This window comes from Vombatus ursinus, unplaced genomic scaffold (genome assembly GCF_900497805.2).
Source record: "Vombatus ursinus unplaced genomic scaffold, bare-nosed wombat genome assembly UNPS02014171.1, whole genome shotgun sequence".
In the NCBI taxonomy this organism is placed as follows: Eukaryota; Metazoa; Chordata; class Mammalia; order Diprotodontia; family Vombatidae; genus Vombatus; species Vombatus ursinus.
Genome location: NW_020953949.1, coordinates 5,545,279 through 5,571,412, shown reverse-complemented (window position 1 = coordinate 5,571,412; position 26,134 = coordinate 5,545,279). Strand labels below are relative to the sequence as shown.

The 26,134-nt window shown below is 42.7% G+C and overlaps 1 protein-coding gene across 2 annotated transcripts; it reads left to right on the top strand.

Annotated features, from left to right (window-relative positions):
- Positions 1–924: 924 nt before the first annotated feature.
- Positions 925–10,709, top strand: ZNF205 (zinc finger protein 205). 2 transcript variants are annotated; one of them, XM_027859647.1, is made up of 6 exons: positions 925–1,162; positions 2,287–2,498; positions 3,934–4,141; positions 4,475–4,566; positions 6,348–6,468; positions 9,490–10,709. In XM_027859647.1, exons 3-6 carry the CDS (start codon positions 3,976–3,978, stop codon positions 10,584–10,586), a joined length of 1,476 nt encoding a protein of 491 aa, XP_027715448.1. In that variant the 5' UTR covers positions 925–1,162; positions 2,287–2,498; positions 3,934–3,975; the 3' UTR covers positions 10,587–10,709. The 2 variants fall into 2 exon arrangements, with proteins under 2 accessions (XP_027715448.1, XP_027715449.1); XM_027859648.1 differs by lacking the exons at positions 3,934–4,141; positions 4,475–4,566.
- Positions 10,710–26,134: the final 15,425 nt, after the last annotated feature.

Sequence of the window (26,134 nt, the reverse complement as noted above, 5' to 3'; positions counted from 1 at the left end):
GGAAAAAGCTTAGCACTCTCCCTGGTAAGGATTCCTTCTATGAAGGAGGGTGGAAAGTTTGGAAAGGGGTCAACGGCTAAGTTCAATGACCAGGCCTCAGAGGTCTAGTGTAAAGAATTACCAAAACCAGGAAGGAAGAAGAAGAAAAGGAGTAGGAAGAAAGAAAGGGAGGGAGGGAGGGAGAATGGAGCAAAGGAGGAAAAAGAAGGAAGGAAGAAGACAAGTTTCAATTAGAAGCCTCCTAACATGTTAGCGGGGCGGGGGCAGAGGTTCTTATGGGAGGGATTCATATCTATTGCTCCTCATCTGTTTCTAAGTAGAGTCTAGAGACCTTTCTGGACTATGATTGCAGTGTCGTATCCTTCCTATCCTCCCACCTCCAGTTTAGGTTGGGAAGAACTGCAAAAAGAAGAGTTTTCCTTTCACTGGACCTGATATCAGCATCAGTTCTCAGAAACTGTGTCAGAGTCAAAGTAGGGAGCTGGTGTCTGATGCCAGAAACCTTTGGGAGGTTACCATAGTACCATAATACAGCCATAATATTCTTCTCTCACTTCAGAGAATAGGAGAGGCAGGGACTGGCAAGTGTACCTGAAGGTTTAGGGCGAGGAAAACGCATTTGTCCTAAATCTTGTGCAGAGTCCCACAGAAGGTGCTTGTGGCTCCTTTGGGCTGTGTTTCCCCCCAACAATTAGCAGAACTCAGGGGCTCTCAGCCAGGAGAGCGGTGGGTGGGTGTGTGTGTGTGTACTCAGAGGAAGCTGATGAACAGTCCAAGAGTCTTTCCTGGGACTTGGGGAGCTGCAGGTGGGTCAGGGGTAAAAGCTAGTTAACACTCCATATCCTGAAATCAGACTGTCGTCTAGCTCCGGGGTCAGGTCAAGGGAGTCGGGGTAGGGGGGGTGCCCTCTAAAACTCAGCTGTGCTTCTCACAGATCTCGGAATCTTCTAATCCCTGGACGCCTATAAGGCTGCAGCTGCGCAGGGGCACGGGATCTCGGAGGCGACTTCCTGTTGTGTGCACGATCCCAGCCCCCATCGCTGGTTCCCAGCAACCAGTGCAAGCTGCAGAGCCTGCCTGCCTTCCCCAGGGCCAGAGGGAATCACTCTCCCCCTCTCCCTCTCTTCCTGCAGGCATCCCGTCCCCCACTGCCCTTACATAGGTGAGTCCTAGGGGGTTGGTGGGGGAAGGTCGCCTGGGACCTGAGACAGGTGAGGGCTGGGCTAGGTAGGATGCCAGACTGGCAACCTGAGTGAGGTCAAGGTCAGGAGCTGGGAGGGGCCAACATGTGGGTGTGAAAGAGGAGAAAAAGGATGAACGGGATGCCTCCACTTTGGGAAGATCTAGAGTGAAGCAGGCACTATACCGGGATCTTACCCTATGATCTAAGGGATAATCCTAGAATGTTAGGGCTGGAAGGAGCCCCCTGCAGGATGTGTAGTCCAATCTCATTTTACAGGTTGGGCAGAGAGGCCAAGTCACTCACCTATGGTCACACACTTAATAAGAAGAAAAGGCAGGATTTAAACCCTGATTCCTTGACCCTAAATCCTCTGATCTTGCCACTGATCTCCCCACACTGCTGCTAGTGAGAGGACAGGATGTTAAGCCTGGATCAAAAGGTTGTAGTTCTTTCTTCATTTTTTTTTTTTGAAGGACAAGGAGGAAAGAAGATGTCTAAACACACTCAGCTTAAATCTACAAACACTTCAGTGCCTACTATGGTCCAGGTGCTGGTGGACCCTGAGGATCTTCATTTCCCATCTTTCTTCCTTTTGACCCTGACCTCCCCCCTACTAGGAAATATTGGGTTCTTATTTCAACTTCAGCCTTCTGTAATTAAACTTTGTCCACTTAGGCTAGTCTGGGATTTGTAGCTCTTAATTTAGTGATGGAACAAGAAAATATTCTACAATATTCTTCTTATTATTATCATCAATAATGATGCATATTTCCATAATGCTTTATAATTTATGAAACCCTTTCCTTTTAACATCCTTAGGTAGTATAGGTATCATTGTGCCTATTTTATAGTTGAGGTTGGTCAGACCAAGAGAAGTTAAATTATTTACCCACAATCACATAGCTAATAAGTGTCTTGGCAAAGACTTGAACACACCTTTGGCTGGAAGTATGGTACTTTGGCTACTATCTCACATTGCTTCTTGAAGGGAAGACACATTCAGAAGACTGTGTGTGTGTAGGTAGCTCAGGAAGGGGTTAGGAATATCCCTTTCTGACCGGGAACGTATTTGAGTATCTAAAAGGAACTCCTTTTGCTTGCAGTAACCTGGGGAATTAGACAGACGAGCATGTCCCTGCCGACCCCCTCTGCTTCTTGCCTTTTCAAGGATCCTGGTCAGAAGCTGGAGCAGTTGGGACACAAGAGGGAAGAAGGACACAACAAGCAACTGGAGTGAAGTCACCATCAGGTTTAGAAGACAACTGCAAACCGTGGAGAATCCCTGGTTCCCTGGGATAAAGAGAGAATTCCCCAGGTAAGAAATAATGACAGGACTGAGGCAAGTGGACTGGAACTTCCTGTCCAGATTCCTTGGACTGATAGAAGTATTAAAACTACTAAAATTGTAGAATGTTAGAGCTAGAAGGGCCCTTCAAAGTCATCTGATCCAGCCCCCTCATTTTATAGGGGAGGAAGTTGGAGGATAGGGACATTAAGTGACATGTCCCAAGATCACAAAGGTAGTGAGTAGCAGAGTCCTTTGACTATGATCTAATATCATTTTTACTGTCCTACAATAAGACTGATATTTTCAGGGGAAGGAGAGAGCTATAGATACAGGGCGAGGAAAAAATCTATTAAATCAACCATCAATTTCAACAAAAGCTTTGATTTTTTTAAGTGAGTTCCCAATCAGAGAGAGGAAGCCTAGAAAAATAGCAGATAGGTATATTTGTTTCCTTAAAGTAGGATGCTTTCTCTCTTCCATGTAGTGCCAAGAGAATTTGGTAAAAACAGCATTCTTCTCTCCCACCTTTTTCTCTCTGCCTCTAGACCCCACCTTAGAGTATGACCCTTCCAAGATCAGGGATCATGTTGGTGTTTTCTTTCTGTATCCCAGGGCCTGTATTAAGATCTGCATGTTGTGGCAAATTGACACATGATTAAAAATAAAGGAATGACAAATCTGAATCTTAATGTCCAATAGACTCAATGGTTCTCTGCTAAAGTCCTTCTCTGATGCTTCATCACAGCTCAGTGTTGATGTTATGCTACGTCCTTGAAGGCTATATTATTTATCTGAGTGTAAGCTCTGATAGTTTCTATAAAGTTAGAAAAAAATTTTGAGTAGGGACATGGTGATGGTCTGTGTGTGTTTCTTATTCAAGAATCAACCCAGCTAAGTTCCAAGACTCATCTCTAAAAGACTGACTACTGGGTAATGATTGTTTTTTGTCTCCACTCATAAATTTGTTGTTGTTCAGTCATTTTTTGTCACGTCTGACTCTTCATGACCCCATTTGAGGTTTTCTTGGCAAAGATACTGGAGGGGTTTGCCATTTCCTTCTCCAGCTCATTTTACAGATGAGGAAACTCAGGCAAACAGTGCAAGCTGCAGAGCCTGCTTGCCTTCCCCAGGGCCAGAGGGTCACACAGCTAGTAAGTATCTGAGGCCCAACCCATTCTAATGAGATTGGAAAGATGGATTGGGGCAAGTGCTTTAAAACCTAGAGGTATTTCTATTTTATCTTAGAGGCCATAGGAAGTCAATAGAGTTGGTTGAATAAAGGAGTCACATGGTCACATTTATGCTTAATGAAAATTACTTTGGCATCATTGTGTAAGATGGACTAGGACGATGAGAAATTCATTAGGAGGCTGTTGCAATAATTCAGATGTGAGGTAATAAGAACTTTTTTGGGAATATGTTTCCCATCGCCTGGTCTTGTGGTGACTGGAGTTTTTTCTAGGTTCCAGGCACTGTGCAAAGACAAGAAGTACTTTCAGGGAAGATGGTGCCCTTGGGAGTAGCACAAAAGTCATCAGCCTTCAAGTCAGAGTCAAAAGAATGCCAGTCTGAGGTGTTATGCCAGGAAGAGGGGATGCAGAGCCCATTACCGAGACAAGAGATACTGAATTGCCAAGTTAAGGAGCAGCCCCAGTTTATGCCAGACAGAGGTAAAACACAGAACCAAAGGGAGAGGAATTGGGGATAGATTATGGACAGGTCAGAGGGCCTTGGCATAGAGAGAAGAAAGGTGAGTGGGGTGGGGTGGGGTGGGGTGGGGGAAGATAAGCTGGGATTCTAGAGGTGTGACTCCGTACCTGCTGCATATAGCAAGTCCTTATGTGGAGTCAGATACCTGATGATTGTTTCTAAAGCTTAGATAAACAGTAGGCAATCCTCTCATGTTTGGGATGAGAAGTGATAGATCCTACTCCTACTTTTGACGAATAAGGAAGCAGAAAGACAGAGCTGGTCTCCCTAAGGGCTCCTTTCTTCTCCCTCAGCTCTTCCCATTCCACAGATTCCTATTTTTCCCCAAAGGGGGAGCACCAGAGATCAGGAAATGGCAGCTGCACTTCTTACTGCTTGGTCCCAGGTGAGCATATTTGTTGTCTCTGTCTTTGTCTTCCTCCCTACATCCTTCTTCCTTCATCCTGTACAGTTGCAGAGGCCAGTGGCCCACTCTAGCTCCTGATGCTCATACAGACATGCTGGCACAGTCACCTCCTGAACTCTCTCTGCAGGGTCCCTAGGTCCATACTTAGGTAATTGCTCTAGCTAGGCCAGAAGCCAAGGGACCTGGAGAGAGCTCTGATGTCAGCTTCTGTTCGGCCCTAGGTTCAGGGAGGCTCCAGAGCCAGAGGGGCTCTCTGTCTGGGACCAGATCCCCTGAGAGGGAATCAGAATTAAAAAGCATTTCTTACAATTTTTAGTTAGTATGAGACCCTGAAACTGAACTTTCTTTTCTGCCCAGGGTCACACAGCTAGTACGTGTTAATGTGTCTGAGGTGGGATTTGAACTCAGGTCCTCCTGAATCCAGGGCCGGTGCTCTAACCACTGCGCCACCTAGCTGCCCCTGAAACTGGACTTTCTACCATGAGTGTTAGGATCTTGAGAGGAGTATGAGTATCACCCTCCATCTTTTAGGGACAGATTGATTGAAAGAAAGGAGTACAATTCTCTCTGCCTCTCCTCTTCTCCCTTACACACCTCCTTTGCCCTTGACGTGTCTAGTCCAGATATTGTCATTTTCAATCTAAAATACAATACAAATGTTGGGGCTTGCATAGTAGTAATGGATTATCAGTAGTACATTCTCCCAGGTCTGGAAAGGTCTTCAGAGGTCATCTTGAGGTAGGAACATATCTGCCCAGGTTCAGTCAGATATCTGGCTTAACAGGGAACCTTGGTGCTCAGGAAAGGCTTAGTTTAACTCAGGTAAGGGAAGTGTTGAGGTTCAAGAAGATATGAGTGTGGGAGCCCAAAGCAGATGGGTAGATAGGGGCAGCTAGGGTTGGATACAACCAGAATAGTTGCTATGCCTTGTGCACGATGGTCTTTGGGCCGTAGGACGAGGAGGAAGGGAGTTCAATATTAGCCTACCTTGGCACTCCCAACTTCAGCTTTCCAGGCACTTCTAACTGATATGTGAGAAGGCTCGGTTTTGCTCCATCAGAGCAGCATGATGGCCTACCCATACAGGGGCTAGGAACTTGTACCTTCAAGATTCAAGCAATGGATTTACATGACACCCATACTGAAACAGCACATTCAGTAGGGAAACCCAGGGGAGCCCAACTATTGGAACAGTCTTGAGATAGGCCAGCATTAGGATTTATACAGATGGATGGAATCTTGATCAGGAAAAGCTGATGTTTTCAATTCTGATATCACAGGTAGAACCAGTTATGAAGGTGCTTTGGGGGCATGGAAGTTGTTAACATGGAAAACTCCAGGCGTAGAAAAGGGGTGGGGCACCAAGCTGGAGGAGGACACAGATCTAAAGGCCTGAAAAAGCAAAGGGTTTTGTTTTTTTTTTAAACAACCAGGGAAGCTTATATATGTTCTTGACTTGCCCTTACTGGAGATGAAACATAATAGGTTGCTACTTTATCTCTGATATATAATTCATATACTATATATTAACTGGTAACTACATATTAAATTGGTAACTATATATTAAAATCCTGAAACTCATGTTTTAAAGTCATCCCTTAGCCTCTTCTTCCTTAGGGTAACCTAGTTATCATTTGTCCTCCAGCTCTGCTTTCTGGATTTTTCAAGTCACTTTTGTTGTAGAATTACAAACTTCTTGTCTTGTGGGTCCCTGACTCTTGCTTGTGGAGACTAAGAGCTGGATTGTCATATTTTTCCAGATGCCAGTGACTTTGGAGGATGTGGCCGTATACCTTTCAAAGGAGGAGTGGAGGCAGCCAGACCTTGTTCAGAGGGACCTCCACAGAGATATCGTGCAGGAGAAAAATGACCTGGCCTTAGGTGAAGATCCAATTGCTTATGGTTTCTATGCTGGGAGTGGCCTCTAAAGTGCCCCGTGCCCCTGACGTTTGGGGAGTTTAAACTCTGATGCATATAACTCATGACTTCGCCACTCCATCCCTCTCCTCCCACTGATACATCCTTCTATTGAAACTTATATTTTATACCCTGAGTCTGTGACCACCTACTGATGCCCATTTGGTAGGTCTCTATTTCTTGGGATTTTCCTCCATACTTACTCTGTCCCTGAATTATTCTTCTTCTTCTTCTTCTTCTTTTTTTTTTTTTTTAGGCAATTGGGGTTAAGTGACTTGCCCAGGGTCACACAGCTAGTAAGTGTCAAGTGTTTGGTCTGAGGCCGGATTTGAACTCAGGCACTCCTGACTTCAGGGCCGGTACTCTATCTACTGCGCCACCTAGCTGCCCCCGCCCTGAATTCTTCTTACAATGCTCTGTTAAATGAAGCAGATGCATAGTTGAGGTAAATGGCTGGTTCCTACCCTTACCGCAGTGTCATCAGCCTTGTCTTCTAGCAGGGAAAATGACACATAAGTAATTGTAATACAAAATACTACCTGCTAAGTGCATAACAGAGGAACAGCTAGTTAGTGGTTGTCCTTTGTGCTCACAGAGGACCAGAATGGCGTCACCATGTTGGGATCAAGGCAGAGCAAGTTGACTATGGCTGATCAGACCAGTGGGAGCTTGGAAAGCTCTACCACAGGTTAGGAACAAATAGTCCATATGAACATTTGGAGTGGAGATGTCTCCAAATTGGTGCATCTCATATTTCTTTTGAGCTACCACAATTCTGCTTTGCTCACAGAACATAGCACCTTCTTTAATGCAGGCACGCCATGCTGGGTGATCCTGTGCCAATGTCTCCCATGTCTCACAATAGACTCCAGAGTTCTTCAGAGAGACCTTGAGAGTGTCCTTGTATCGCTTCTTCTGACCTCCATGTGAGCACTTGTCTTGTGTGAGTTTTCCTTAAAAATCAGAGGAACAGCTAAAGCGTCATTGGAAGTCTGAGGGAACAAAGGTCCTTTCCAAATGAGTGATCAGGGAAAGTATTTCTGGAGGATTTGACAGTTGAGTTAGGCCTTAAAGGATGGGGAGGAATTTAGCTGGGAAAGTTATGAGGAACAGTTCAGACAGAGAATTAGAGATTACAGAAGAATTATAGAAGAGGATTATAGGCAGAGGGAATAGTATAATTAACACATCTGGGCTTTGTCTAGCCATCCTCCTCTCCCCATGTGCCTGCAGAAATATCTCTTGGTTGACTGCCTTATATGTCAGACTAAGTGTGTCTGTGTTTTGACTCTAACCCACATGAGCAAGGGGACCTTCAGGGCAGATGTTGATGTTGAATGTTTCCAGTGGCTGTTTAGGGGTTATCGAAATAGAGAGCGTCTGCCCTATAAGTGCTAGGCCTGGTACCTGGGGCACCATGCCACCACTGGCATTTTTTTGCTTGTCCAAACCAACAGAAGACAATGCACTTTCAGAAACAGTTATTAAGAGTCTACCATCTACACTCTCAATTCTCAGGTCCAGGAGTATAGCTGGCAGCAAATCGGGACAGGGTTTTGAAATGATTTTCAATGACGGTGATTTTGAATTCCCAGCTTCCTTGGCTCCCTAAATGTTGTCTCTTCACATACCCTGACATCCTACAGGCAGACTGTGGCACATCAGTTCTGGGTAGCACATTTTAGGAATGTGCACTGACAAGCTGGAGTATGTCCAGAGGAAGGCAACTGGGATGATGAGGGGACTATATAACACATAACTTGAAAATTAGTTGAAGGAACTTGGGGAACCTGAAGAAGACAAAGAGAAGACATGAGAGCTATCTTCAAAGATCGGAAGGGTAAACACATGAAGGAGGGATTAGCTCAGAGGACAGAACTAGGAGCAAAAGCTGCCGTAAGGTTGATTTCTGCCCAGTGTGAGAATAACAGCCTATAAAAGCTGTCTGCTAGTCAAATGGGTTGCCTTAGGTGAGGCAAGATCCCCCTCATTGGAGGTTTTCAAGCAGAGATCCACGGAGGGTGCTAAAGGTGGATGGGATTAGGTGACTTCCAAAGTCCTAACTCTATAGCTACAGTTCTTAAAATGGTCCATGACCTCTATTGCAGTGGCGTGTCTGGTGCTGGGTATGTTCAACCATGGCTACAATGATGACCAAGCCGTTGTCTCTTTCTGCGGTTTCCCTTCAGCAGAGCTTCCCTGGCACCTCACTTAGAGGGGAAGGGGGAGTCCTCTAGCTCTTGTCACCAAGGAGTACAGGAGAGGCATCTACATGGATAAGGGCTGGGACAAGAGAACTACCAGTTAGAGCTGGAATTTTATGATCCTAGATTAGTAGCCAGGCTGTAGATAGAGTTCTGAACCTGGAGTCAGGAAGACCTGAGTTTAAATCCTGTATCAGCTGGACTTTATTTAATTTCTGTCTGCCTCAGTTTCCTCAATTGTAAAATGGGGATAATAATAGCACCTACCTCCAAGAGTTGTTGGGAGGATCCCATGAGATTATATATGTAAAGTGCTTAGCACAGTGTCTGGCACCTAGTAGGTGCTTAGTAAATGCTTATTCCCTTTCCCTTATTCTCTAAGTTAACATAGCTCCTCCCATTCGTTATAAAAAGAGATAAAGAATAATGGAACCAATACTCCCAGATTTCATTTGTTTTGTGCGGGCCTTTTTTTGTTTTCATTTCCTGCCCCATTTCCTGAGGGTTTAGTTGTGTTGGTGCCCTTCTGCAGAATTTGGTTCCTGATTCTCTGAAGTATCTCTTATATTTTTCTCTTTCCGCTGTATGACTCTAGGCAACTCACTTTCCCTAACTGGGCTTGTTTTCTTTATCAAATGAAGCTGAACTAGATACCTTTCAAAGTTCTTTTCTCCCTTTCAGATCCTTCCTCACCTCAGAACAGAAGTGTCTGCCCTTTAGAACTTAGTGTATTCCCCCATTTTGCTTTCTAAAATCTTTGTCTGATTCTCTCTTTATCCAGAAGCTGTAAAGATTGGAAAAGTAGGGTTTATTCCACTGGAAGCTGCTGGTGATGCAAAGATGCTTGGGACTGGATTGGGAAGAGTCCATGGGGATGTCCCACAAGCCATGGAGCAAGAAGGCAGCAGGGAGAGCTCAGGGGAAAGTCAGCAGCTTAGCGTCCTGAAGAAGAGCCAGAAGAAACTGGTCCTACCTGAAAAAGACCTTAAAAAAACCCTGGACATTCTTGTTCTGAAGAAACCCTGCATCCTTGAGAAATATTACCAAGACAGCAGTGGGGAAGGCTCAGCCCCAGGAGGGAACAAACTTGGACCAGAACCAGAGCTCCTGGCCCCCCAGCTTACCCTTCCCACCAAAAAAACTTACACATGTGAAGAGTGTGGCAAGGGTTTCAGCTGGCATTCTCACCTAGTGACCCACTGGCGTACACACACTGGAGAGAAGCCCTATACATGTACAGACTGTGGCAAGTGCTTCAGCCGAAGCTCCCACCTCATTCAGCACCAGATCATCCACACGGGGGAGAAGCCTTACACCTGCCCTGTCTGCTGGAAAAGCTTCAGCCATCACTCCACACTGATACAGCACCAGCGCATCCACACTGGGGAGAAGCCTTATGTGTGTGACCAGTGTGCCAAGCGCTTCACCCGGCGCTCAGACTTGGTGACCCACCAGGGGACCCACACGGGTGCCAAGCCTCATCGATGCCTGGAGTGTAACAAATGCTTCACCCAGAGCTCAGCCCTGGTCACCCACCAGCGGACCCACACGGGCGTCAAGCCCTACCCCTGTCCTGAGTGCGGCAAGCACTTCAGCCAGCGCTCCAATCTCGCTGCCCACCAGCGCACCCACACAGGGGAAAAGCCCTACTCTTGTAGCAACTGTGGCAAGAGTTTCAGTCACAGCTCCCACCTCACTGCCCACCAGCAAACTCACCGTGGTGTCCGGCCCTACACCTGTCCCCTGTGCGGCAAGAGCTTCAGCCGTCGTTCTAACCTTTTTCGACATCAGAAGATTCACGCTGGCCCTAAGGCTCTGGCTGTGCTGATGCTGGGGGCAGTGGGGACTCTCACCAGGCCTCACACTGCTCCCCCCTAAAAGGCCAGGAGATGAATGGTGTGAGGATATGGAATCCAGGGCCAGTGCTGATGAGCCTAGCTGCAGGATAGGCCTAATTCAAAGACCAGAAGCAGTGAGAGAGGGAAGACAGATGAGAAAGAGGATGGGGATATGGAGTCAGAAAGGGAGAGGGGTGGGCTATTGTGGGATAAGGGTGGGAGTTGACAGGGTGGAGTTGGGAGTAGGAATGTGAGAAGAGCTAGGAGCTACAAAAAGCAAGCACTTCTAATTAAAGGCCTTTGAAACCAGTGTATGACCCCAACCAATGTGGCCCCAAGCCCACTGTTAAGCTTGGAAGATAAAAAGATGCATTTTGGGGCTGACATGGCACCAGGGCTGACCTGAAATCATGCCCTCTGCAACCATTCTCTCTCAAAGCACAGTCACTCTCTTCTCCTCCATTCAAACCTGGACTCTTTCCTTTTTAGCCAAAGGCACATCTCAGTAAGGCCTAGTAATGTTATCATGCATCTGTCTTTAAGCAAGACAAGACAGTCCTGCAAAAATAGACAGGCATAGTCTTTGGGATGAGAGATACCAAATACCCTAGCTATTCCCCTAAGATACATTCATCAACTGGGAAAAAAATCCTCTCTTCTCCCTCCCCCCACTGCCCCAACTCAATGCTATGCCATCACCTACCTGGGTGTCTCCTTCCTGCCCCAAACAGCATGGGCATCAACATTTCTGGATCTCTGGAAGCACCATTCTCTGTGCCTCAATGGTTATCTATCCTGTTTTCCCCACCAACTACAGCAAAATCCAGAGACAAGGAGATAATAGCTCACATTTCCATATGTCTTTAAGGTTTACAAGTTCACTCATCTCATAGCTAGGTAATACAGTCATTATTATCCTTGTTTGTCTGTTTTTTGGCTAGGCAATGGGGTTAAGTGACTCGCCCAGGGTCACACAGCTAGTAAGTGTTATGTGTCTGAGGCTGGATTTGATCTCAGGTCCTCCTGAATCCAGGGCCAGTGCTCCATCCACTGTGCCACCTAGCTGCCCCTACCCTTGTTTTACAGATGAAGAAAATTCAGGACTTATTTACCCCCAGTCAAATAGCTAATATTGCATTCAGGACTCCAAGGGAAATCTTCTGACTATCCTCTGTACTGTCCACTGCACTAGAGTGCCTCATACAGAGATCTCAGATGTAGTCCCCTATCCTTTCTCAGTCTTCTCTTACTGTTGCTTTCCCCCCCCCCAATGTGTCTGCCCTCTGCTGTCCAGACAGAGAATTACGCTGGGGGTGAAATTCTGAGAAAAGTCTGTACCTTGGACAGCAGCATCTGCTTTACAGGGTCTAGGCCCCAGAAAAGTGGGTCATCCTTAGGATACAGAGTTTCTTCTGCTTCCCCTTTTGCTTCTCATTCTCAGTTGGTTTTCCCTGTTTCTGGAGAACCTCTCCCTCTCAAACGTGGAAAAAAACCAATGTTTTTAGTTGGGGGGATAATACAGGAAGGAAAAGAGCATGGAACTTGGTGCTCAAACCATGCTTTGACTCCTGCCTCCTTTATTTACTAGCAGCAGGACCTTGGGTAAGACATTTTATATTTTTAAACTTGTGTTTGTATGTAAAATGGAGGCAACATTTACAGTACCTGGTGCACTGGTATGCTATTAGGAAAGTAATATATACATGTGTACATCTATGTGCATATGTGTCATATGACTAGATATACACACATGTGCATATATACATATATACGTGTTGTATACACACACATCTATGTATTGTCTAGCCCTGTAATCTCATCAATATAGGGAACTCTCAGAGAGGAAACTTCCTTTACTAATGCAGATAGACACCTATTCTGTAATTTACAGCTTTGGAGAATTTCATAAAGCACTGACAGGTTAAGTACACAGCCAGGGTCACACAGCCACTCACCATTTCAGAGGCAAAATTTAAACTTAAACCCTGTTCTCATTTATAATCTTAAAGTGAAATTGAGTTACACTGAGTTATCTGGCAGATTCCTGACCTTTTTTATTTTATAAGATCTTAATCAGAGATCACCATGCAAAATGACTTGAATACATGTTAGAATTTGCCAGGGAGAATGAGGACAGGAGAGCCACAAAAATGAAGAGGAAGTTTAAAAATAATAGCAACAATAGAAATAGCTAAGATTTATATAATGCTGACTATGTGCCAGGTACTGTGCTAATAACTTAGAGGCCATTGGAAAAGAATGGGTCCAGGCTGGGCAATTCCCATTCTTCTCTGCTGGTGTTGCTAAGCTAACTGCAACTATATCCTGGAGATAGATTTATGTGACCTGAAATACCCCTCATGTCCCTCGAGGTCTTGGCTCAAAGGGTGCGGTACTGATAGTTCTGAGAGGTCAAGGTGTTGCCAGCTATGCAGTCTTGGGCAAGACATTTATTATCTCTGGACTTCAGGTTCCTTCTCTGTAAATGATGAAGCTGGACTATGTGATCTCTGAGGTCCTTTCCAGTCCTAACATTGTATGTGTATATAATATTTATGTTTATTGTTTTATTGATGTCTTTTGCCATTCATTTCTTAGTATTTCTCCCCTCCCACCAAGTCAACAAGCATTTATCAAGCTCCTATGAGCCAGGCACTGTGCTAAGCACCAGGAACGAAAAGAAAGTAAAAAAACAAAAAAGTTCCTGATCTCAAGGCGTTCACGGTGTAAGAGGGGAGACCACATGCAAACAACTATGTACAAACAAGACACACACAAGATAAATCAGAGATGGGTAACAGAGGGAAGGCACTAGTATTGAGGGGGATGAGAAAGGCTTCCTGTAGAAGGTAGGACTTTAGCTGGGAGAAGAGGGCTCAGGACAAATAGGCTGTCCCTTGTTGCAAAGAAAAAAGTTTAAGTAAATCCAAGCAGCAAAGCAATAGTATCCGATTCCAAAGTTTGTCCCTCCACAGAGACTCCCTGCCTGTCTGCTGAGAAAGGAAGGTGTCCTGACATCCTGTATTCTAAGGTCCCTTACAAATCTGACCTTTTAAGTTTTAATGTCCCTTTCTCTACAGTCTCTTCCAGCTCTAGCTTCACATATAACTCTAGGTGTCTATTAGAGTGGTAGCAGCCTTAAAGGGAGGCAATCCTGCTTCAAAACTCCCTGAATGGGAGACTGCCCCACTGGCCATGTGCATAGATGCCTATAAGGCAGCACTGCTATCTAGTCTGCATTTTACGAGTGAATCCCTGATTCTCAGAATGGAGCAAATAACGATGTATTTTACTGATTAATGCAGGATATCCTGTCATCTGGAACACTTCAGTAGGGGAGGGGGGAATCATCTTTCTTGAAAAAAATAGGACCACAGGTTTTAATAGAGTGTTAACATTATTGGCTACGGCAAAAATCATTCTCTCTCTATCCTCTTTACCTTGTGAGACAGTTCTTCCATTCCACCTATAGATCATATAAGAGATTCTTACTCTTCTTCTCACCCCACCCCCCCAACACCAACTCATTTTTTTTATGCCAGATACATCCCTCTTATTCTATTTCTATCTCTGAGGCAGCTAAGTGTTGCAATGGATAGAACCAAAATGACAAGTCCAAATCTGACCTCAGACACTTATTAGTTGTGTGACTCTGGGTAAGCCATTTAACCTCTGTCTGCCTCAGTTTCCTTAAGTGTAAAATGGGGATAATAATAGCACCTATCTCATAAGGTTATAATGAGGATCAAATGAGATAATATGTGTAAAATGAGAGCTGGACTAGCTTTTGAAGTCAATGCCAGTGGTGGATCTATGATACTATGAAGAAGGCAGGCTTTCTTATCCACCATGCTGGGCTCTCTTTCCACAAGGTAATTATGAAGCTCACAGGGGAAAAAATGTGTATAAAGTGCTTTGCAAACCTTAACATGTTCTGTGTGTGTGTATGTTTTGTCCTTCATTCTCAAAGATGACCATGACATCAGGAAGATGATGCCATGACTTGCAAGTGAATTGGTTTTAAGTGAAGGAGGATTGTGCAGAGTCACCAGCCTCACTCTCCTCTGGAGCCATCTGGGTCCAGTGGCAAGATAAACATCAGGACAACCAGAGATGGCCCAGGAATATGCTATACAAGTTCTAACTATAATAAGAATCATTATAATCATCTCAATCTGGTCAGTTTCCCCACTGTGGATCTGAATCTCTTCTTCCCTTGGGATTTCTAATATTTCTAATAATAAGAAATAGAGAAATTTCTAAATGTTGCCTTTCGACTCCTCTTCTTCAGACTCAATCTCTCTAGGCTCCAACCTACTTGTCTAAGGTAGCATGGTGTTATCAGATTTCAAGCTCAGCTGCCTTCACAGGACATAGTATAGTGCATAAAGCACTTGGAGTTGGAGTCAGGTGATAGGACATAGGATCTAGAGCTGGAAGGAATCTGAGAAATAATTTCATCCAACAACTACATTTTACAGATGAAGAAACTGAGACCCAGAGGGGTTAAACAATTTGCTCTTACTATCTTGCCACAGATAGTAAGGAACAGTCAAGACTGAAACCAAGGTGTTTTGCCTCCAAAGCCAGTTTTACTAAATCACATAGCTTCTCCAGTCCTGTTTCCACCAACCATTATTGTAACTATGGGCAGACCTGAGGGGGTCCAAAGGTACAGTTCAGATTTGTGGGACTGGGAAAAGATGGTTGGGATAGCTAGGTGGTGCAGTGGACAGGACTAGGTGTGTGACTTTGGGTGAGTCAGTAACTGCCTCCTTCAGTTTCAGTGTAAAATGGGGATAAAAATAGTACCTACTTGCCAGGGTTGTTGTGAGTATCAGATGAGATAATTGTTAAGTGCTTAGCACAATGCTTGGCATACAGTAAGCACTATATGAATGTTACTATTAATTAATATCAGGAAATAGGTAGAGCTTAAGAAGGAAGTGGAATTTCCATAATTCATCTGCCTATAACCCCAAGCATTTAATAATAATAACTCACATTTCTATAGCAGTTTACAAAATGCTTTCTTTACAATAACCCCATGGGGGTAGGTAATGAATGTATTATTATTTCCATTTTACAAATAAGAAAACTGAGGCTTAGAGAGGGAAAATGACTTGCCCACAATTACATAGCTAATAAGTAGACTTCAGATTTGAGGCTTCTGACTTCAAGTTCAGCACTCCTTCCCACTGTATCCCACTATCTCTCTGGTTACCTTGTAGATGAGCTGCGTCTCAGAGCACTCACTATCTGGCTTCTCTGCTTGTTCACTGCTGGCCCAAGTCACCCTAGCCTTATGTCACAACAATCCCGTCCATCTGCAGGAAGCAGGGAAGGGTGGATGACCATAGTTCCATAAAAGGCTATCTAGCAAATGTTCTACTCTGCAGTTGGACACTTTCCAATGTATCCAGTGAGTTTTCCAAGCACATTAAAGCCCGGAAACCACTGCCTAATCCTTTTTTCATTGCTCTTATACACCTAAAACTCCTTTCCTTCCACTTTGCTGTATCGCTTGCCAAATTGAAGTTCTTTAAATTATTGCTAAATCACAGTCCTGATAACAACTGTAACACAAGTACAGAATGCTTTATGGTTACAAAATGGATATGTCTTTTCCAGATAGATAGCAGAGTTGTTAGTGTCAGGCACTTCTAGCAAGTATATGCCATCCTTCCCTTCCTATTCCCTTCCCCCAAATAGTAGGACAAAGTGGAAAGAGAATGAGAAGTTTAGGGTCCAGATCTTTTTCTTGGTACCTGTGTGATTTTGGGCAAATCCCTAGACAGTTATGTCCTTGGTTTTGCCCATCTTTAAAACAAGGGAATTGGAGTAAATAATCTTCAAGTTCCCTTCCAGGTCTAAATCCATGATCCTTATTCTCTGATGTCTGTTAATATCTGCATATGCAAAGCTCAGTGGTGAATGGCAAGGGTGAGACAAAGAATTAGACATAGTCCCTGCCCTGTTGGATCTTGCAATCTAATTCTTTGTGTGTTAGCAGCCTAGGAAATAGATGCAGGACAACTGATTGTCCTGTCAGTTCAGACACAGGAACAGACAGAGTTACAGTACTTCCCATGATGCCAGAGGCTCACATTCCATGAAGCTAAGCAAGAATTGTTGTTATTGTTTTAGAAATTCTCCCTATTCTGGAACCTACAGAGCTACCAGTCCAGCCAAGAAAGAGGCAGCTTTGCCTGAAATTTAGAAACCTAGAACCTGGGCAGTGGATAGAATGCTGGGCCTGGAATCAGGAAGACCCGAGTTCAATTCTAGCCTCAGACACTTACTAACTGTGTGGACTTGGGCAAGTCATTCAACCTCTGTCAGCCTCAGTTTCCTCAACTGTAAAAAGGGCATAGATAATAGTAGGGTTGTTGTGAGGATCAAATGAGGTAATAAGTATTGTGAAGTACCTGGTTTTACACAATAGATACTATTCAAATGCTCATTATTGTTGTTGTTTTTATTATTGTTATTTTTATTATTACTATTATTATCATCTCCTCAAGGCTGGAACAGACCTCAGAAGCCATTTGGGAGGAGTATGGGGTGGTATCTAGTGGTCAGGACTTGAAATTTCAGATATATACTTACTAGCCTCATTTGTCTCTATTTTCTCAAGGAGAATGTGAACTCCTTGAATTCAGAGATTTTTACCTTTGTATTTCCATTATCTAACACAGTGCACTGCACAGAGTAGATGCTTAACAAATGCTTGTTGAACAGGATTTAACCCCTACTATCTGAGCAGAAAGGAATCTCCTCTACAACATTTTCTGCTTGACGATCTCAGTGATGAGGGGGTCCTCCAAGATCTCTTTAAATAGCCCATTCTGAGGAATTCCGATTCTGGGAGCCAAGAGGGTGGAGTAAGAAGTAGGTCGCTCTTACCCTATCTTGTTAACCTCTGAAAGCCCAGAAAATATCACCCCAGGAAAAACCCTGGAACAGCTAAACCAGCAGAAAGATGGGGTGAAATAGTCCTGTAGCACAAGAAGCTTAACGGGAAAGGCCCCTCTTGCTCTTGAGGAGGGGAAGCAGTACAGAATGGGAGATGTCCCAGCAAACTAGCGGAAAGCCCCACCTCAACATACCGGAGGAGACCCTGAATCCAAGGTGGTGGAACAGGCAAGCCCCAACACAGGGACCCCCGAGTACCTCAGTGTGGGCAGGGGAACCAGTGGAAACCAACTTGGAAAACTACCACGTGGCACAGCCAAGTCTCCCAGTGCCTCAGCAAAACTCTGGGAAGCACAACTCTAAGAAAGAAAGCTCCAGGCTGAGAAACATCCTGCAGCAACGAAATATCCATCTGCAAGGAGCCAAAGAAAGGAGTGAAAGGCCTGGGCGAGCAGCCATCCTCCAGGGGCCAGACTCCCTACCCCTACTTGTAGAGCTCCTATGTTGTTGATTCCAGCCCAACACCAGATAAGCTGCCTCCAACCATCAGGATCCGAGGCCCTAGCACACAAAGCCAATGACCAGGCCCTGGGCTCCAAGCACAAAAAGCTTGGGTCAGTGCTCCCTGCTCCCCAACAGGAGAGCTCAATTTTTTTTAAAGGTCAGGAAATAAGCAGACACCATGAGCAAAAAGAAACATACTATAGAGTCTTATTATGGGAACAGTGAAGATCAAAGCAGAAATTCTGAACAGGACAACATTGTCAACAAACCCACATCCAAAACCTCAAAATGGAACATGAACTGGTCTGAAACCCAAAAAGCCTTCTTGGAAGAGTTAAAGAAGTATTTTACAAGTTAAATAGATAGAAGAATTGGGAAAAGAAATGGGAGGTATGTAGAAGAGAGTCAATAGCTTGGAAAAGGAAGGACAAAAATTAACTACAGAAAACAAGTCTTTAAAAAGCAGAATTGGCCAAATGGAAAAGGAGGCACAAAAACTCACTGAGGAGAAGACCTCCTTAAAAAAATAAGATGGGCCAAATGGAAAAGGAGGTACAAGACCTAATAGAAGAAAACAATTTGTTAAAAATCAGAATTGGGCAAGTGAAAGCTAATGACTCTATGAGAGAGTGAGAATCAGTCAAACAGAAACAAAAGAATGAAAAAATGGATGAAAAGGTAAAATACCTCATTGGTAAAACAACTGACCTGGAAAATAGATCCAGAGGGGCAGCTAGGTGGTGCAGTGGATAGAGGACCGGCCCTGGATTCAGGAGGACCTGAGTTCAAATCAGGCCTCAGACCAAACACTTGACACTTACTAGCTGTGTGACCCTGGGCAAGTCACTTAACCCCAGTTGCCTAAAAAAAAACAAAAAAAAAACAAACAAACAAAAAAAAAGAAAATAGATCCAGGAGAGATAATTTAAAAATTATTGGTCTACCTGAAAACCAAGATTTAAAAAAAAGGCTGGACAACATCTTTCAGGAAATCATCAAGGAAAACTGCCCTGAGATCCTAGAACCAGAGGGTAAAATAGCCATGGAAAGATTCCACCAATCACCTCCTGAAAGAGACCTCAAGTTGAAAATGCCAAGGAATATAATGGCCAAATTCCAAAATTACCAGGTCAAAGAGAAAATACTGCAAGAGCCAGAAAGAAACAATTTAAATATGACAGAACCACAGTCAGGATTATATGGACCTTGTAGCTTCTACATTAAAAGATTGTAGGGCATGGAAAATGATATTCTATAAGGCAAAGGAGCTTGTATTACAACCAAGGATCAACTACCCGGCAAAAATAAGCATAATCTTTCAGGGCAGGAGATGGACATTCAACAAAACAGGAGACTTCCAAACCTTCTTGATAAAAAGACCAGAGCTCAACAGAAAATTTGATCTTCAAATACAAGACTCAAGAGAGACATAAAAAGGTAAACAGGACAGAAAAAAAAAACAACAACATGTTATTAATAAGGGTAAAATGTTTACATCCCTACAAAGGGAAGATGACACTTATAACTCTTAAGAACTGTATTGTTATTACACCATTTTAAAGGAGTATACATAGACAGAAGGGATGGGTTAAAGTTGACTTTGATGTAATGATAAAAAAATCTAATTAAGTGGGTTAAATAGATCTAAATAAGTGGATTAATTGGATCTAATTAAGGGATTGTACTGGGAGAAAAGGAAAGGAGGAGGCAGACAAGTGTGAATTATATTACAGGAAAAGGCATAAAAACCTATTACAGTGGAGGTAAAGAAGGGAGAGAGAAGAATATTGTTTGAACCTTACTTTCATCAGATTTGGCTCAAGGAGGGAATAACATAATCAGTTAGGTAAAGAAATTTAACTTGCCCTACAGGCAGTAGGAGGGAAAAGGGGAAAGAAAAGGGAGGGGAAATAAAAGGGAGGGAAGTAGTAAGCGTAAAGGGGAAGAAAAGAGTGGGGGTTAATAGAAGGGAGGGGGGACTGAGGGAGGTGGTGGTCAAAAGCAAAATACTAGTGAGGAGGGAAAGGGAGAAAGGAGAAAGAAAAGCATAAACAGGAAGGAAATAGGACGGAGAGAAAGACACAGATAGTAAGCATAACTATAAATGTGAATGGGGTGAACTCTCCCATAAATCAGAAGCAGATAGCAGAATGGATTGAAGACCATAATCCTACAATATGTTGTTTACAGGAAACACATTTGAAACAAAGGGACCCACACAGGGTAAAGTAGAATATATTATGCTTCAGCTGAATTAAAAAAAAAAAAAGCAGGGGTAGCAATACTGATCTCAGACAAAGTAAAAGCAAAAATAGATCTTATTAAAAGAGATAAGGAAACTACATCCTGCTTAAAGGCACTATAGACAATGAAGACAATTACTATACATATATGCACCAAGTGGTATAGCATCCCAATTCTTAGAGGAGAAGTTCAGGGAGTTACAGGAAGAAATAGCAAAACTATACTAGTGGGGGATCTCAACCCCCCCCCCTCTGAACTAGATAAATCTAACCACAAAATAAACAAGAAAGAAGTTAAAGAGGTGAATAGAATTTTAGAAAAGTTAGATATGCTAGACCTCTGGAGAAAACTGAATGGAGATAGAAAGGAATATACTTTTTCTTGGTGGTCCATGGCACATACACAAAAATTGACCATGTACTAGGGCATAAAAACCTCATAATCCAATGCAGAAAGGCAGAAATACTAAATGCATCCTTTTCAGATCATGATGCAATAAAATTTATATGTAATAAAGGGCCATGGAAAGACAGACTAAAAATCAATTGGAAACTAAATAATCTACTCCTAAAGAATGAATGGGTCAAACAACAAATCATAGAAACAATCAATAACTTCATTGAAGAGAATGACAATAATGAGACAACATACCAAAACTTATAGGATTCAGCAAAAGCAGTTCTTATGGGCAGTTTTATATCTCTAAATGCTTACATAAATAAAATAGAGAAAGAGGAGATCAAAGAATTGAGCATGCAACTAAAAAAACTAGAAAAAGAACAAATTAAAAATCCTCAATTAAATATCAAATTAGAAATACTGAAAACCAAAGGAGAGATTAATAAAATTAGAATTAGGAAAACTATTAAACTAATAAATAAAACTAAGAGCTGGTTTTATGGAAAAAAAACAATAAAAAGGATAAACCTTTGGTTAATTTAATTAAAAAAAAAGAAGGAAGAAAATCAAATTACCAGTATCAAAAATGAAAAGGGTGAATCCACCACCAAGGAAGAGGAAATTAAAATAATAATTAGGAACTATTTTGCCCAACTGTATGCCAATAAATTTGACAATCTTAGTGAAATGGATGAATATTTACAAAAATACAAATTGCCCAGACTAACAGAACAGGAAGTAAAATACTTAAATAACCCCATCTCAGAAAAAGAAATTGAACAAGCCATCAATAACTCCCTAGGAAAAAATCTCTAGGGCCAGATGGATTTATAAGCGAATTCTAGCAAACATTTAAAGAATAATTAATTCCAATACTATATAGACTATTTGAGAAAATAGGCAAAGAAGGAGTCTTACCAAATTCTTTTTGTGATACAAATATGGTGCTGATATCTAAACCAGGAACAGTCAAAACAGAGAGAGAAAATTATAGACTAATTTCCCTAATGAATACAGATGCAAAAAAAAAAATTTTTTTGGCTACGTGATGGGATTAAGCGACTTGCCCAAGGTCACAAAGCTAGTAAGTGTTATGTGTCTGAGGCCAGATTTGAACTCAGGTTCTCCTGAATCCAGGGCCAGTGCTCTATCCACCACGCAACTTAGCTGCCCTTAGATGCAAAATTTTTAAATAAAACACTAGAGCAAGGAGATTACAGTAATATATTACAAGAATAACACACTATGACCAGGTAGGAGTTATACCAGAAATGCAGGGCTGGTTCAATATTAGGAAAACTATCAGCATAATTGATCATATCAACAACAAAACTAACAAAAACCACATGATCATCTCAACAGATGCAGAAAAAAGCTTTTGACAAAATGCAACACCCATTCCTATTAAAAACACTAGAGAGCATAGGAATAAAAGGAATCTTCCTTAAAATGATAAGTAGCATCTACCTAAAACCTTCAGTAAGCATTATGTGTAATGGGGATAAGCTTGAAGCATTTCCATTAAGATCAGGGATGAAACAAGGACTTCCATTATCACTACTGTTGTTCAATATGGTACTGGAAACATTAGCTTTAGCAATGAGAGAAGAAAAAGAAATTGAAGGTATTAAAATAGGCAAAGAAGAAACAAAGCTATCACTCTTTGCAGATGATATGATGATATACTTAGAGAATCCTAGAGAATCAAGTAAAAAACTACTTGAAATAATAAACAACTTTAGCAAAGTTGCAGGCTATAAAAAAACCCCACATAAATCATCAGCATTTCTATATATTACCAACAAAGCCCAACAGTAAGAGATAGAAAGAGAAATTCCATTTAAAGTTACTGTAGACATTATAAAATATTTAGGAGTCTACCTACCAAAACAAACCCAGGAACTATATGAACACAATTATAAAACACTTTTCACACAAATAAAGTCAGATCTAAATAATTGGAAAAACATCAGTTGCTCATGGGTAGGCTGAGCTAATATAATAAAAATGACAATTCTACCTAAGCTAATTTACTTATTCAGTGCCATACCAATCAAACTACCAAAAATTATTTTATAGAGCTAGGAAAAATAATAACAAGATTCACTTGGAATAACAAAATGTCCAGAATATCAAGGGAACTAATGGAAAGAAATGCAGGGGAAGGTGGCCTAGCCATTCCAGATCTTAAATTGTATTATAAAGCAGCAATCATCAAAACTACTTGGTACTGGCTAAGAAATACAGTGGTGGATCAGTGGAATAGGTTAGGTATGCAAGACACAGTAGTCAATGACTATAGTAATCTACTATTTGATAAACCCAAAGACCCCAGCTTCTGGGATAAGAACTCACCATTTGACAAAAACTGGTGGGAAAACTGGAAAAGAGTATGGCAGAAACTAGGCATAGACCAAAATCTCACACCACATACCAAAATAAAGTCAAAATGGGTTCATGATTTAGATATAAAGGCTGATACTATAAGCAAACTGGAAGAGCAAGGAATAGTTTACCTGTCAGATTTATGGAGAACAGAAGAATTTATGACCAAACAGGAGATACAGAAATTATGAAATACAAAATGGATAATTTTGATTATATCAAATTGAAAAGTTTTTGCACAAAGTCAATGCAACCATGATTAGGAGGGAAGCAGAAAACTGGGAAAGAATTTTTACAACCAGTGTCTCTGATAAGGGCCTCATTTCTAAAATATATAAAGAATTAAGTCAAATGTATAAGAATAAGAGTCATTCCCCAATTGATATATGGTCAAAGGATATGAACAGACAGTTCTCAGATGAAGAAATTAAAGCCATCTATAGTCATATGAAAAAATGCTCTAAATCACTATTGATTAGAGAAATGCAAATCAAAACAACTCTGAGGTACCACATTACACCTATCAGATTAGCCAACAGGACAAAACAAAAAAATGATAAATGTCGGAGAAGATGTGGGAAAATTGGAACACTAATGCATTGTTGGTGGAGTTGTGAAATGATCCAACCATTTTGGAGAGTAATTTGGAACTATGCCCAAAGGGCTATAAAAATGTGCATACCCTTTGACCCAGCAATAGCACTTCTAGGGCTGTATTCCAAAGAGATCATACAAATGGGAAAAGGACCCACATGTACAAAAATATTTATAGCAGCTCTTTCTGTGGTGGCATAGAATTGGAAAATGAGAGGATGCCCATCAATTGGGGAATGGTTGAACAAGTTGTGGTATATGAATGTAATGGAATATTATTGTGCTATAAGAAATGATGAGCAGAGAGCCAGGAGAACATTTTACATAGTAACAGCCACATTGTGCGATAACTAATATTGCTATACTTAATCCTTCTCATCAATACAAGGATCTAAGACATCTCCAAAGGCCTCATGATGGAAAATGCTATCCACATCCATAGAAAGAACTATGGAGTTTGAATGCAGATAGAAGCATACTATTTGCTATTTTTTTTCTTCTGTTGTGTTTTGTTTCCTCTTTCTGGTGGTTCCTCCTATTGGTTCTAATTCTTACCTACAACATCACTAATGTGAAAATAGGTTTAGTAGGAATGTATACGTAAAGCCTATATCAGATTTCGTGCCATCTTGGGGAGGGAGGGTGAGGGAGAGGCAGAAAAATTTAAAACTCAAAGCATATGAAAATGATTGTTGAAGACAAAAAATAAATTAATAAAAAAAATAGCCCATTGTGATTATAGAGTATAGCTCTAATTGTTAGAAAAATATTCCTTATATTGAGTCAAAATGTATCCTAGGTTCCTAGAGTTATACAACTTAAAGCTAGAAACAATCTTCAAAAGCATTTAATCCAAAGCCGTCTCCTCCTCCCCTCAATGTCTGGAGCAATCCCTGAGAGTCAGTGGGTGAGCAGATTTCCTAGTGGTGGCTACTGGGGTAAAGGTGGGAATGAGATGCCTGACTGGTGCTTAGATAGGCTATGGGCAGGGGTATGTTGGTAAATGTTTAACAACCAGCTCTTCAAAAAAAAATCTTTAAGTCTAGACAATCAAGAAAATAATAAATCAAGCCCTGATTTGTAGAATTTGCCTACTTCCAAGGTAAAAATGCTCATGCTGAAAACTTAGGAATATTTTAAAAGCCTATATGAGCTGGCTCTAGAACACCACTGGCTATAGGGTCCTGGGGTCCCCTGCCAGCATGTGGACGTGACTGCTCCAGACTGCTGAGGAGGAAATCTTTGTGGGTGTGTGTGTGTGGGGGGGGGGTGTCAGGGTGTGTGGATGGAGCTCCAGGCTGCAGCTGTGGAGCCCAGGTCCAACTCAGCCAGGTGGGAGGTGATACTCTTGGCTGCTGTGTGGTCTCTGGTCCAGACAACAGGTGAGCAAGCATCCCAGCTACACAGATAGGATCTCTGGGTCAATGTTAGCAGAGGCTTGGAGGATCTCAGGCTGGGTGCTCCTAGTAGATACTAGACTCAGATCACATGTAATCTGTTGGGAGAGGCTCTGACCTCCTGAGGACTGACATCCTGGGGTTCTTTTCAATAGCATGGCAGAGAGATGCTTCTGCCTTGAATTCCGGGGTTGTTGTCAGTGGCTGGGCTTGAGTAGTTGCTGGGAAGTGCCTTGTGAGTCTCAGGCAGATAGGCTTGGCTTCCAGGCTCCATAGAGGGATCCCAGGGTCAGGGTTTGAGACAGAGGATGGGCAAATGTCCTAGGTGTGGCAAAGCAGTCCTGGAGACTGTGTACCTGATCAGCAGGGTGTGCAATGTGTGATCAGCAATTGTGTATAAATGATCAGCAACCTCAAGAGATTAGCAAGTGATGTGCATTTCATCAGATGATATGTTATACAGTACCAGGTATGCAAATTTGCCAGAGATTTCCAGGCCCAGCCCTTACTAGGAAGGAATCTTTTCTAGCTAAGGGTGATACCTAGAAGGCTGAGAGGCCAGGGGAGCTAAAGAACTCCCTTCCCCCTTCTGCTTCCCTGGGGCCCAGCAAAGGTGGTATAAGCAGGTGGGCACCTGGAGACAACTACTGCAGTCTTCTCCCAGGGTGCAGGCTCAAAGCCCCAGGGTGGCAAGGATATCTAGGGTATTTCTGTCTGCCACACTGTGGCTGCTGTGTTCCTGGCTAAGGTGAAGGCCATGACCAAATCTAACATCTCTGGTAAGTGGTGGTGTCCGTGTGGGTGGAACTCTGAGTGACTGCAGGTTGGTATCCTGTTGTCCAGAGGAGGAGAGGGCTGGTGCAGGCACCTGAGTCATTGAGTGAGCAGTTTGCCAAGTTGATGCTGAGGGGAACATGTGTTTGGGGTGGAGGGAGAGAATAGAGTGGCCCAGACACCAATTTGTGCTTAGGTCTGCTAAGGCAGTAGTGAGTGAGTAGCAAGGACTCATTGCTGGGGAAGGGTCTTTTCACTGGAATGGGCAGCTACTGTGAAGGGGCCCAGGTCCCTCTCTGTATGGGAAGATGATCAGAGTGGCTGCTAGTACTGGTTCTGGGGTCCATATTGATGGGTGGTCAGAGGTCTCAGTTGC

Coding starts and splice junctions, on each gene's coding strand:
- ZNF205 (XM_027859647.1), top strand. CDS start 3,976: ATGGTGCCCTTGGGAGTAGCACAAAAGTCATCAGCCTTCAAGTCAGAG. Junction 4,567..6,347: donor TTCTTACTGCTTGGTCCCAG/GTGAGCATATTT, acceptor ATATTTTTCCAG/ATGCCAGTGACTTTGGAGGA. Junction 6,469..9,489: donor GAAAAATGACCTGGCCTTAG/GTGAAGATCCAA, acceptor CTCTTTATCCAG/AAGCTGTAAAGATTGGAAAA.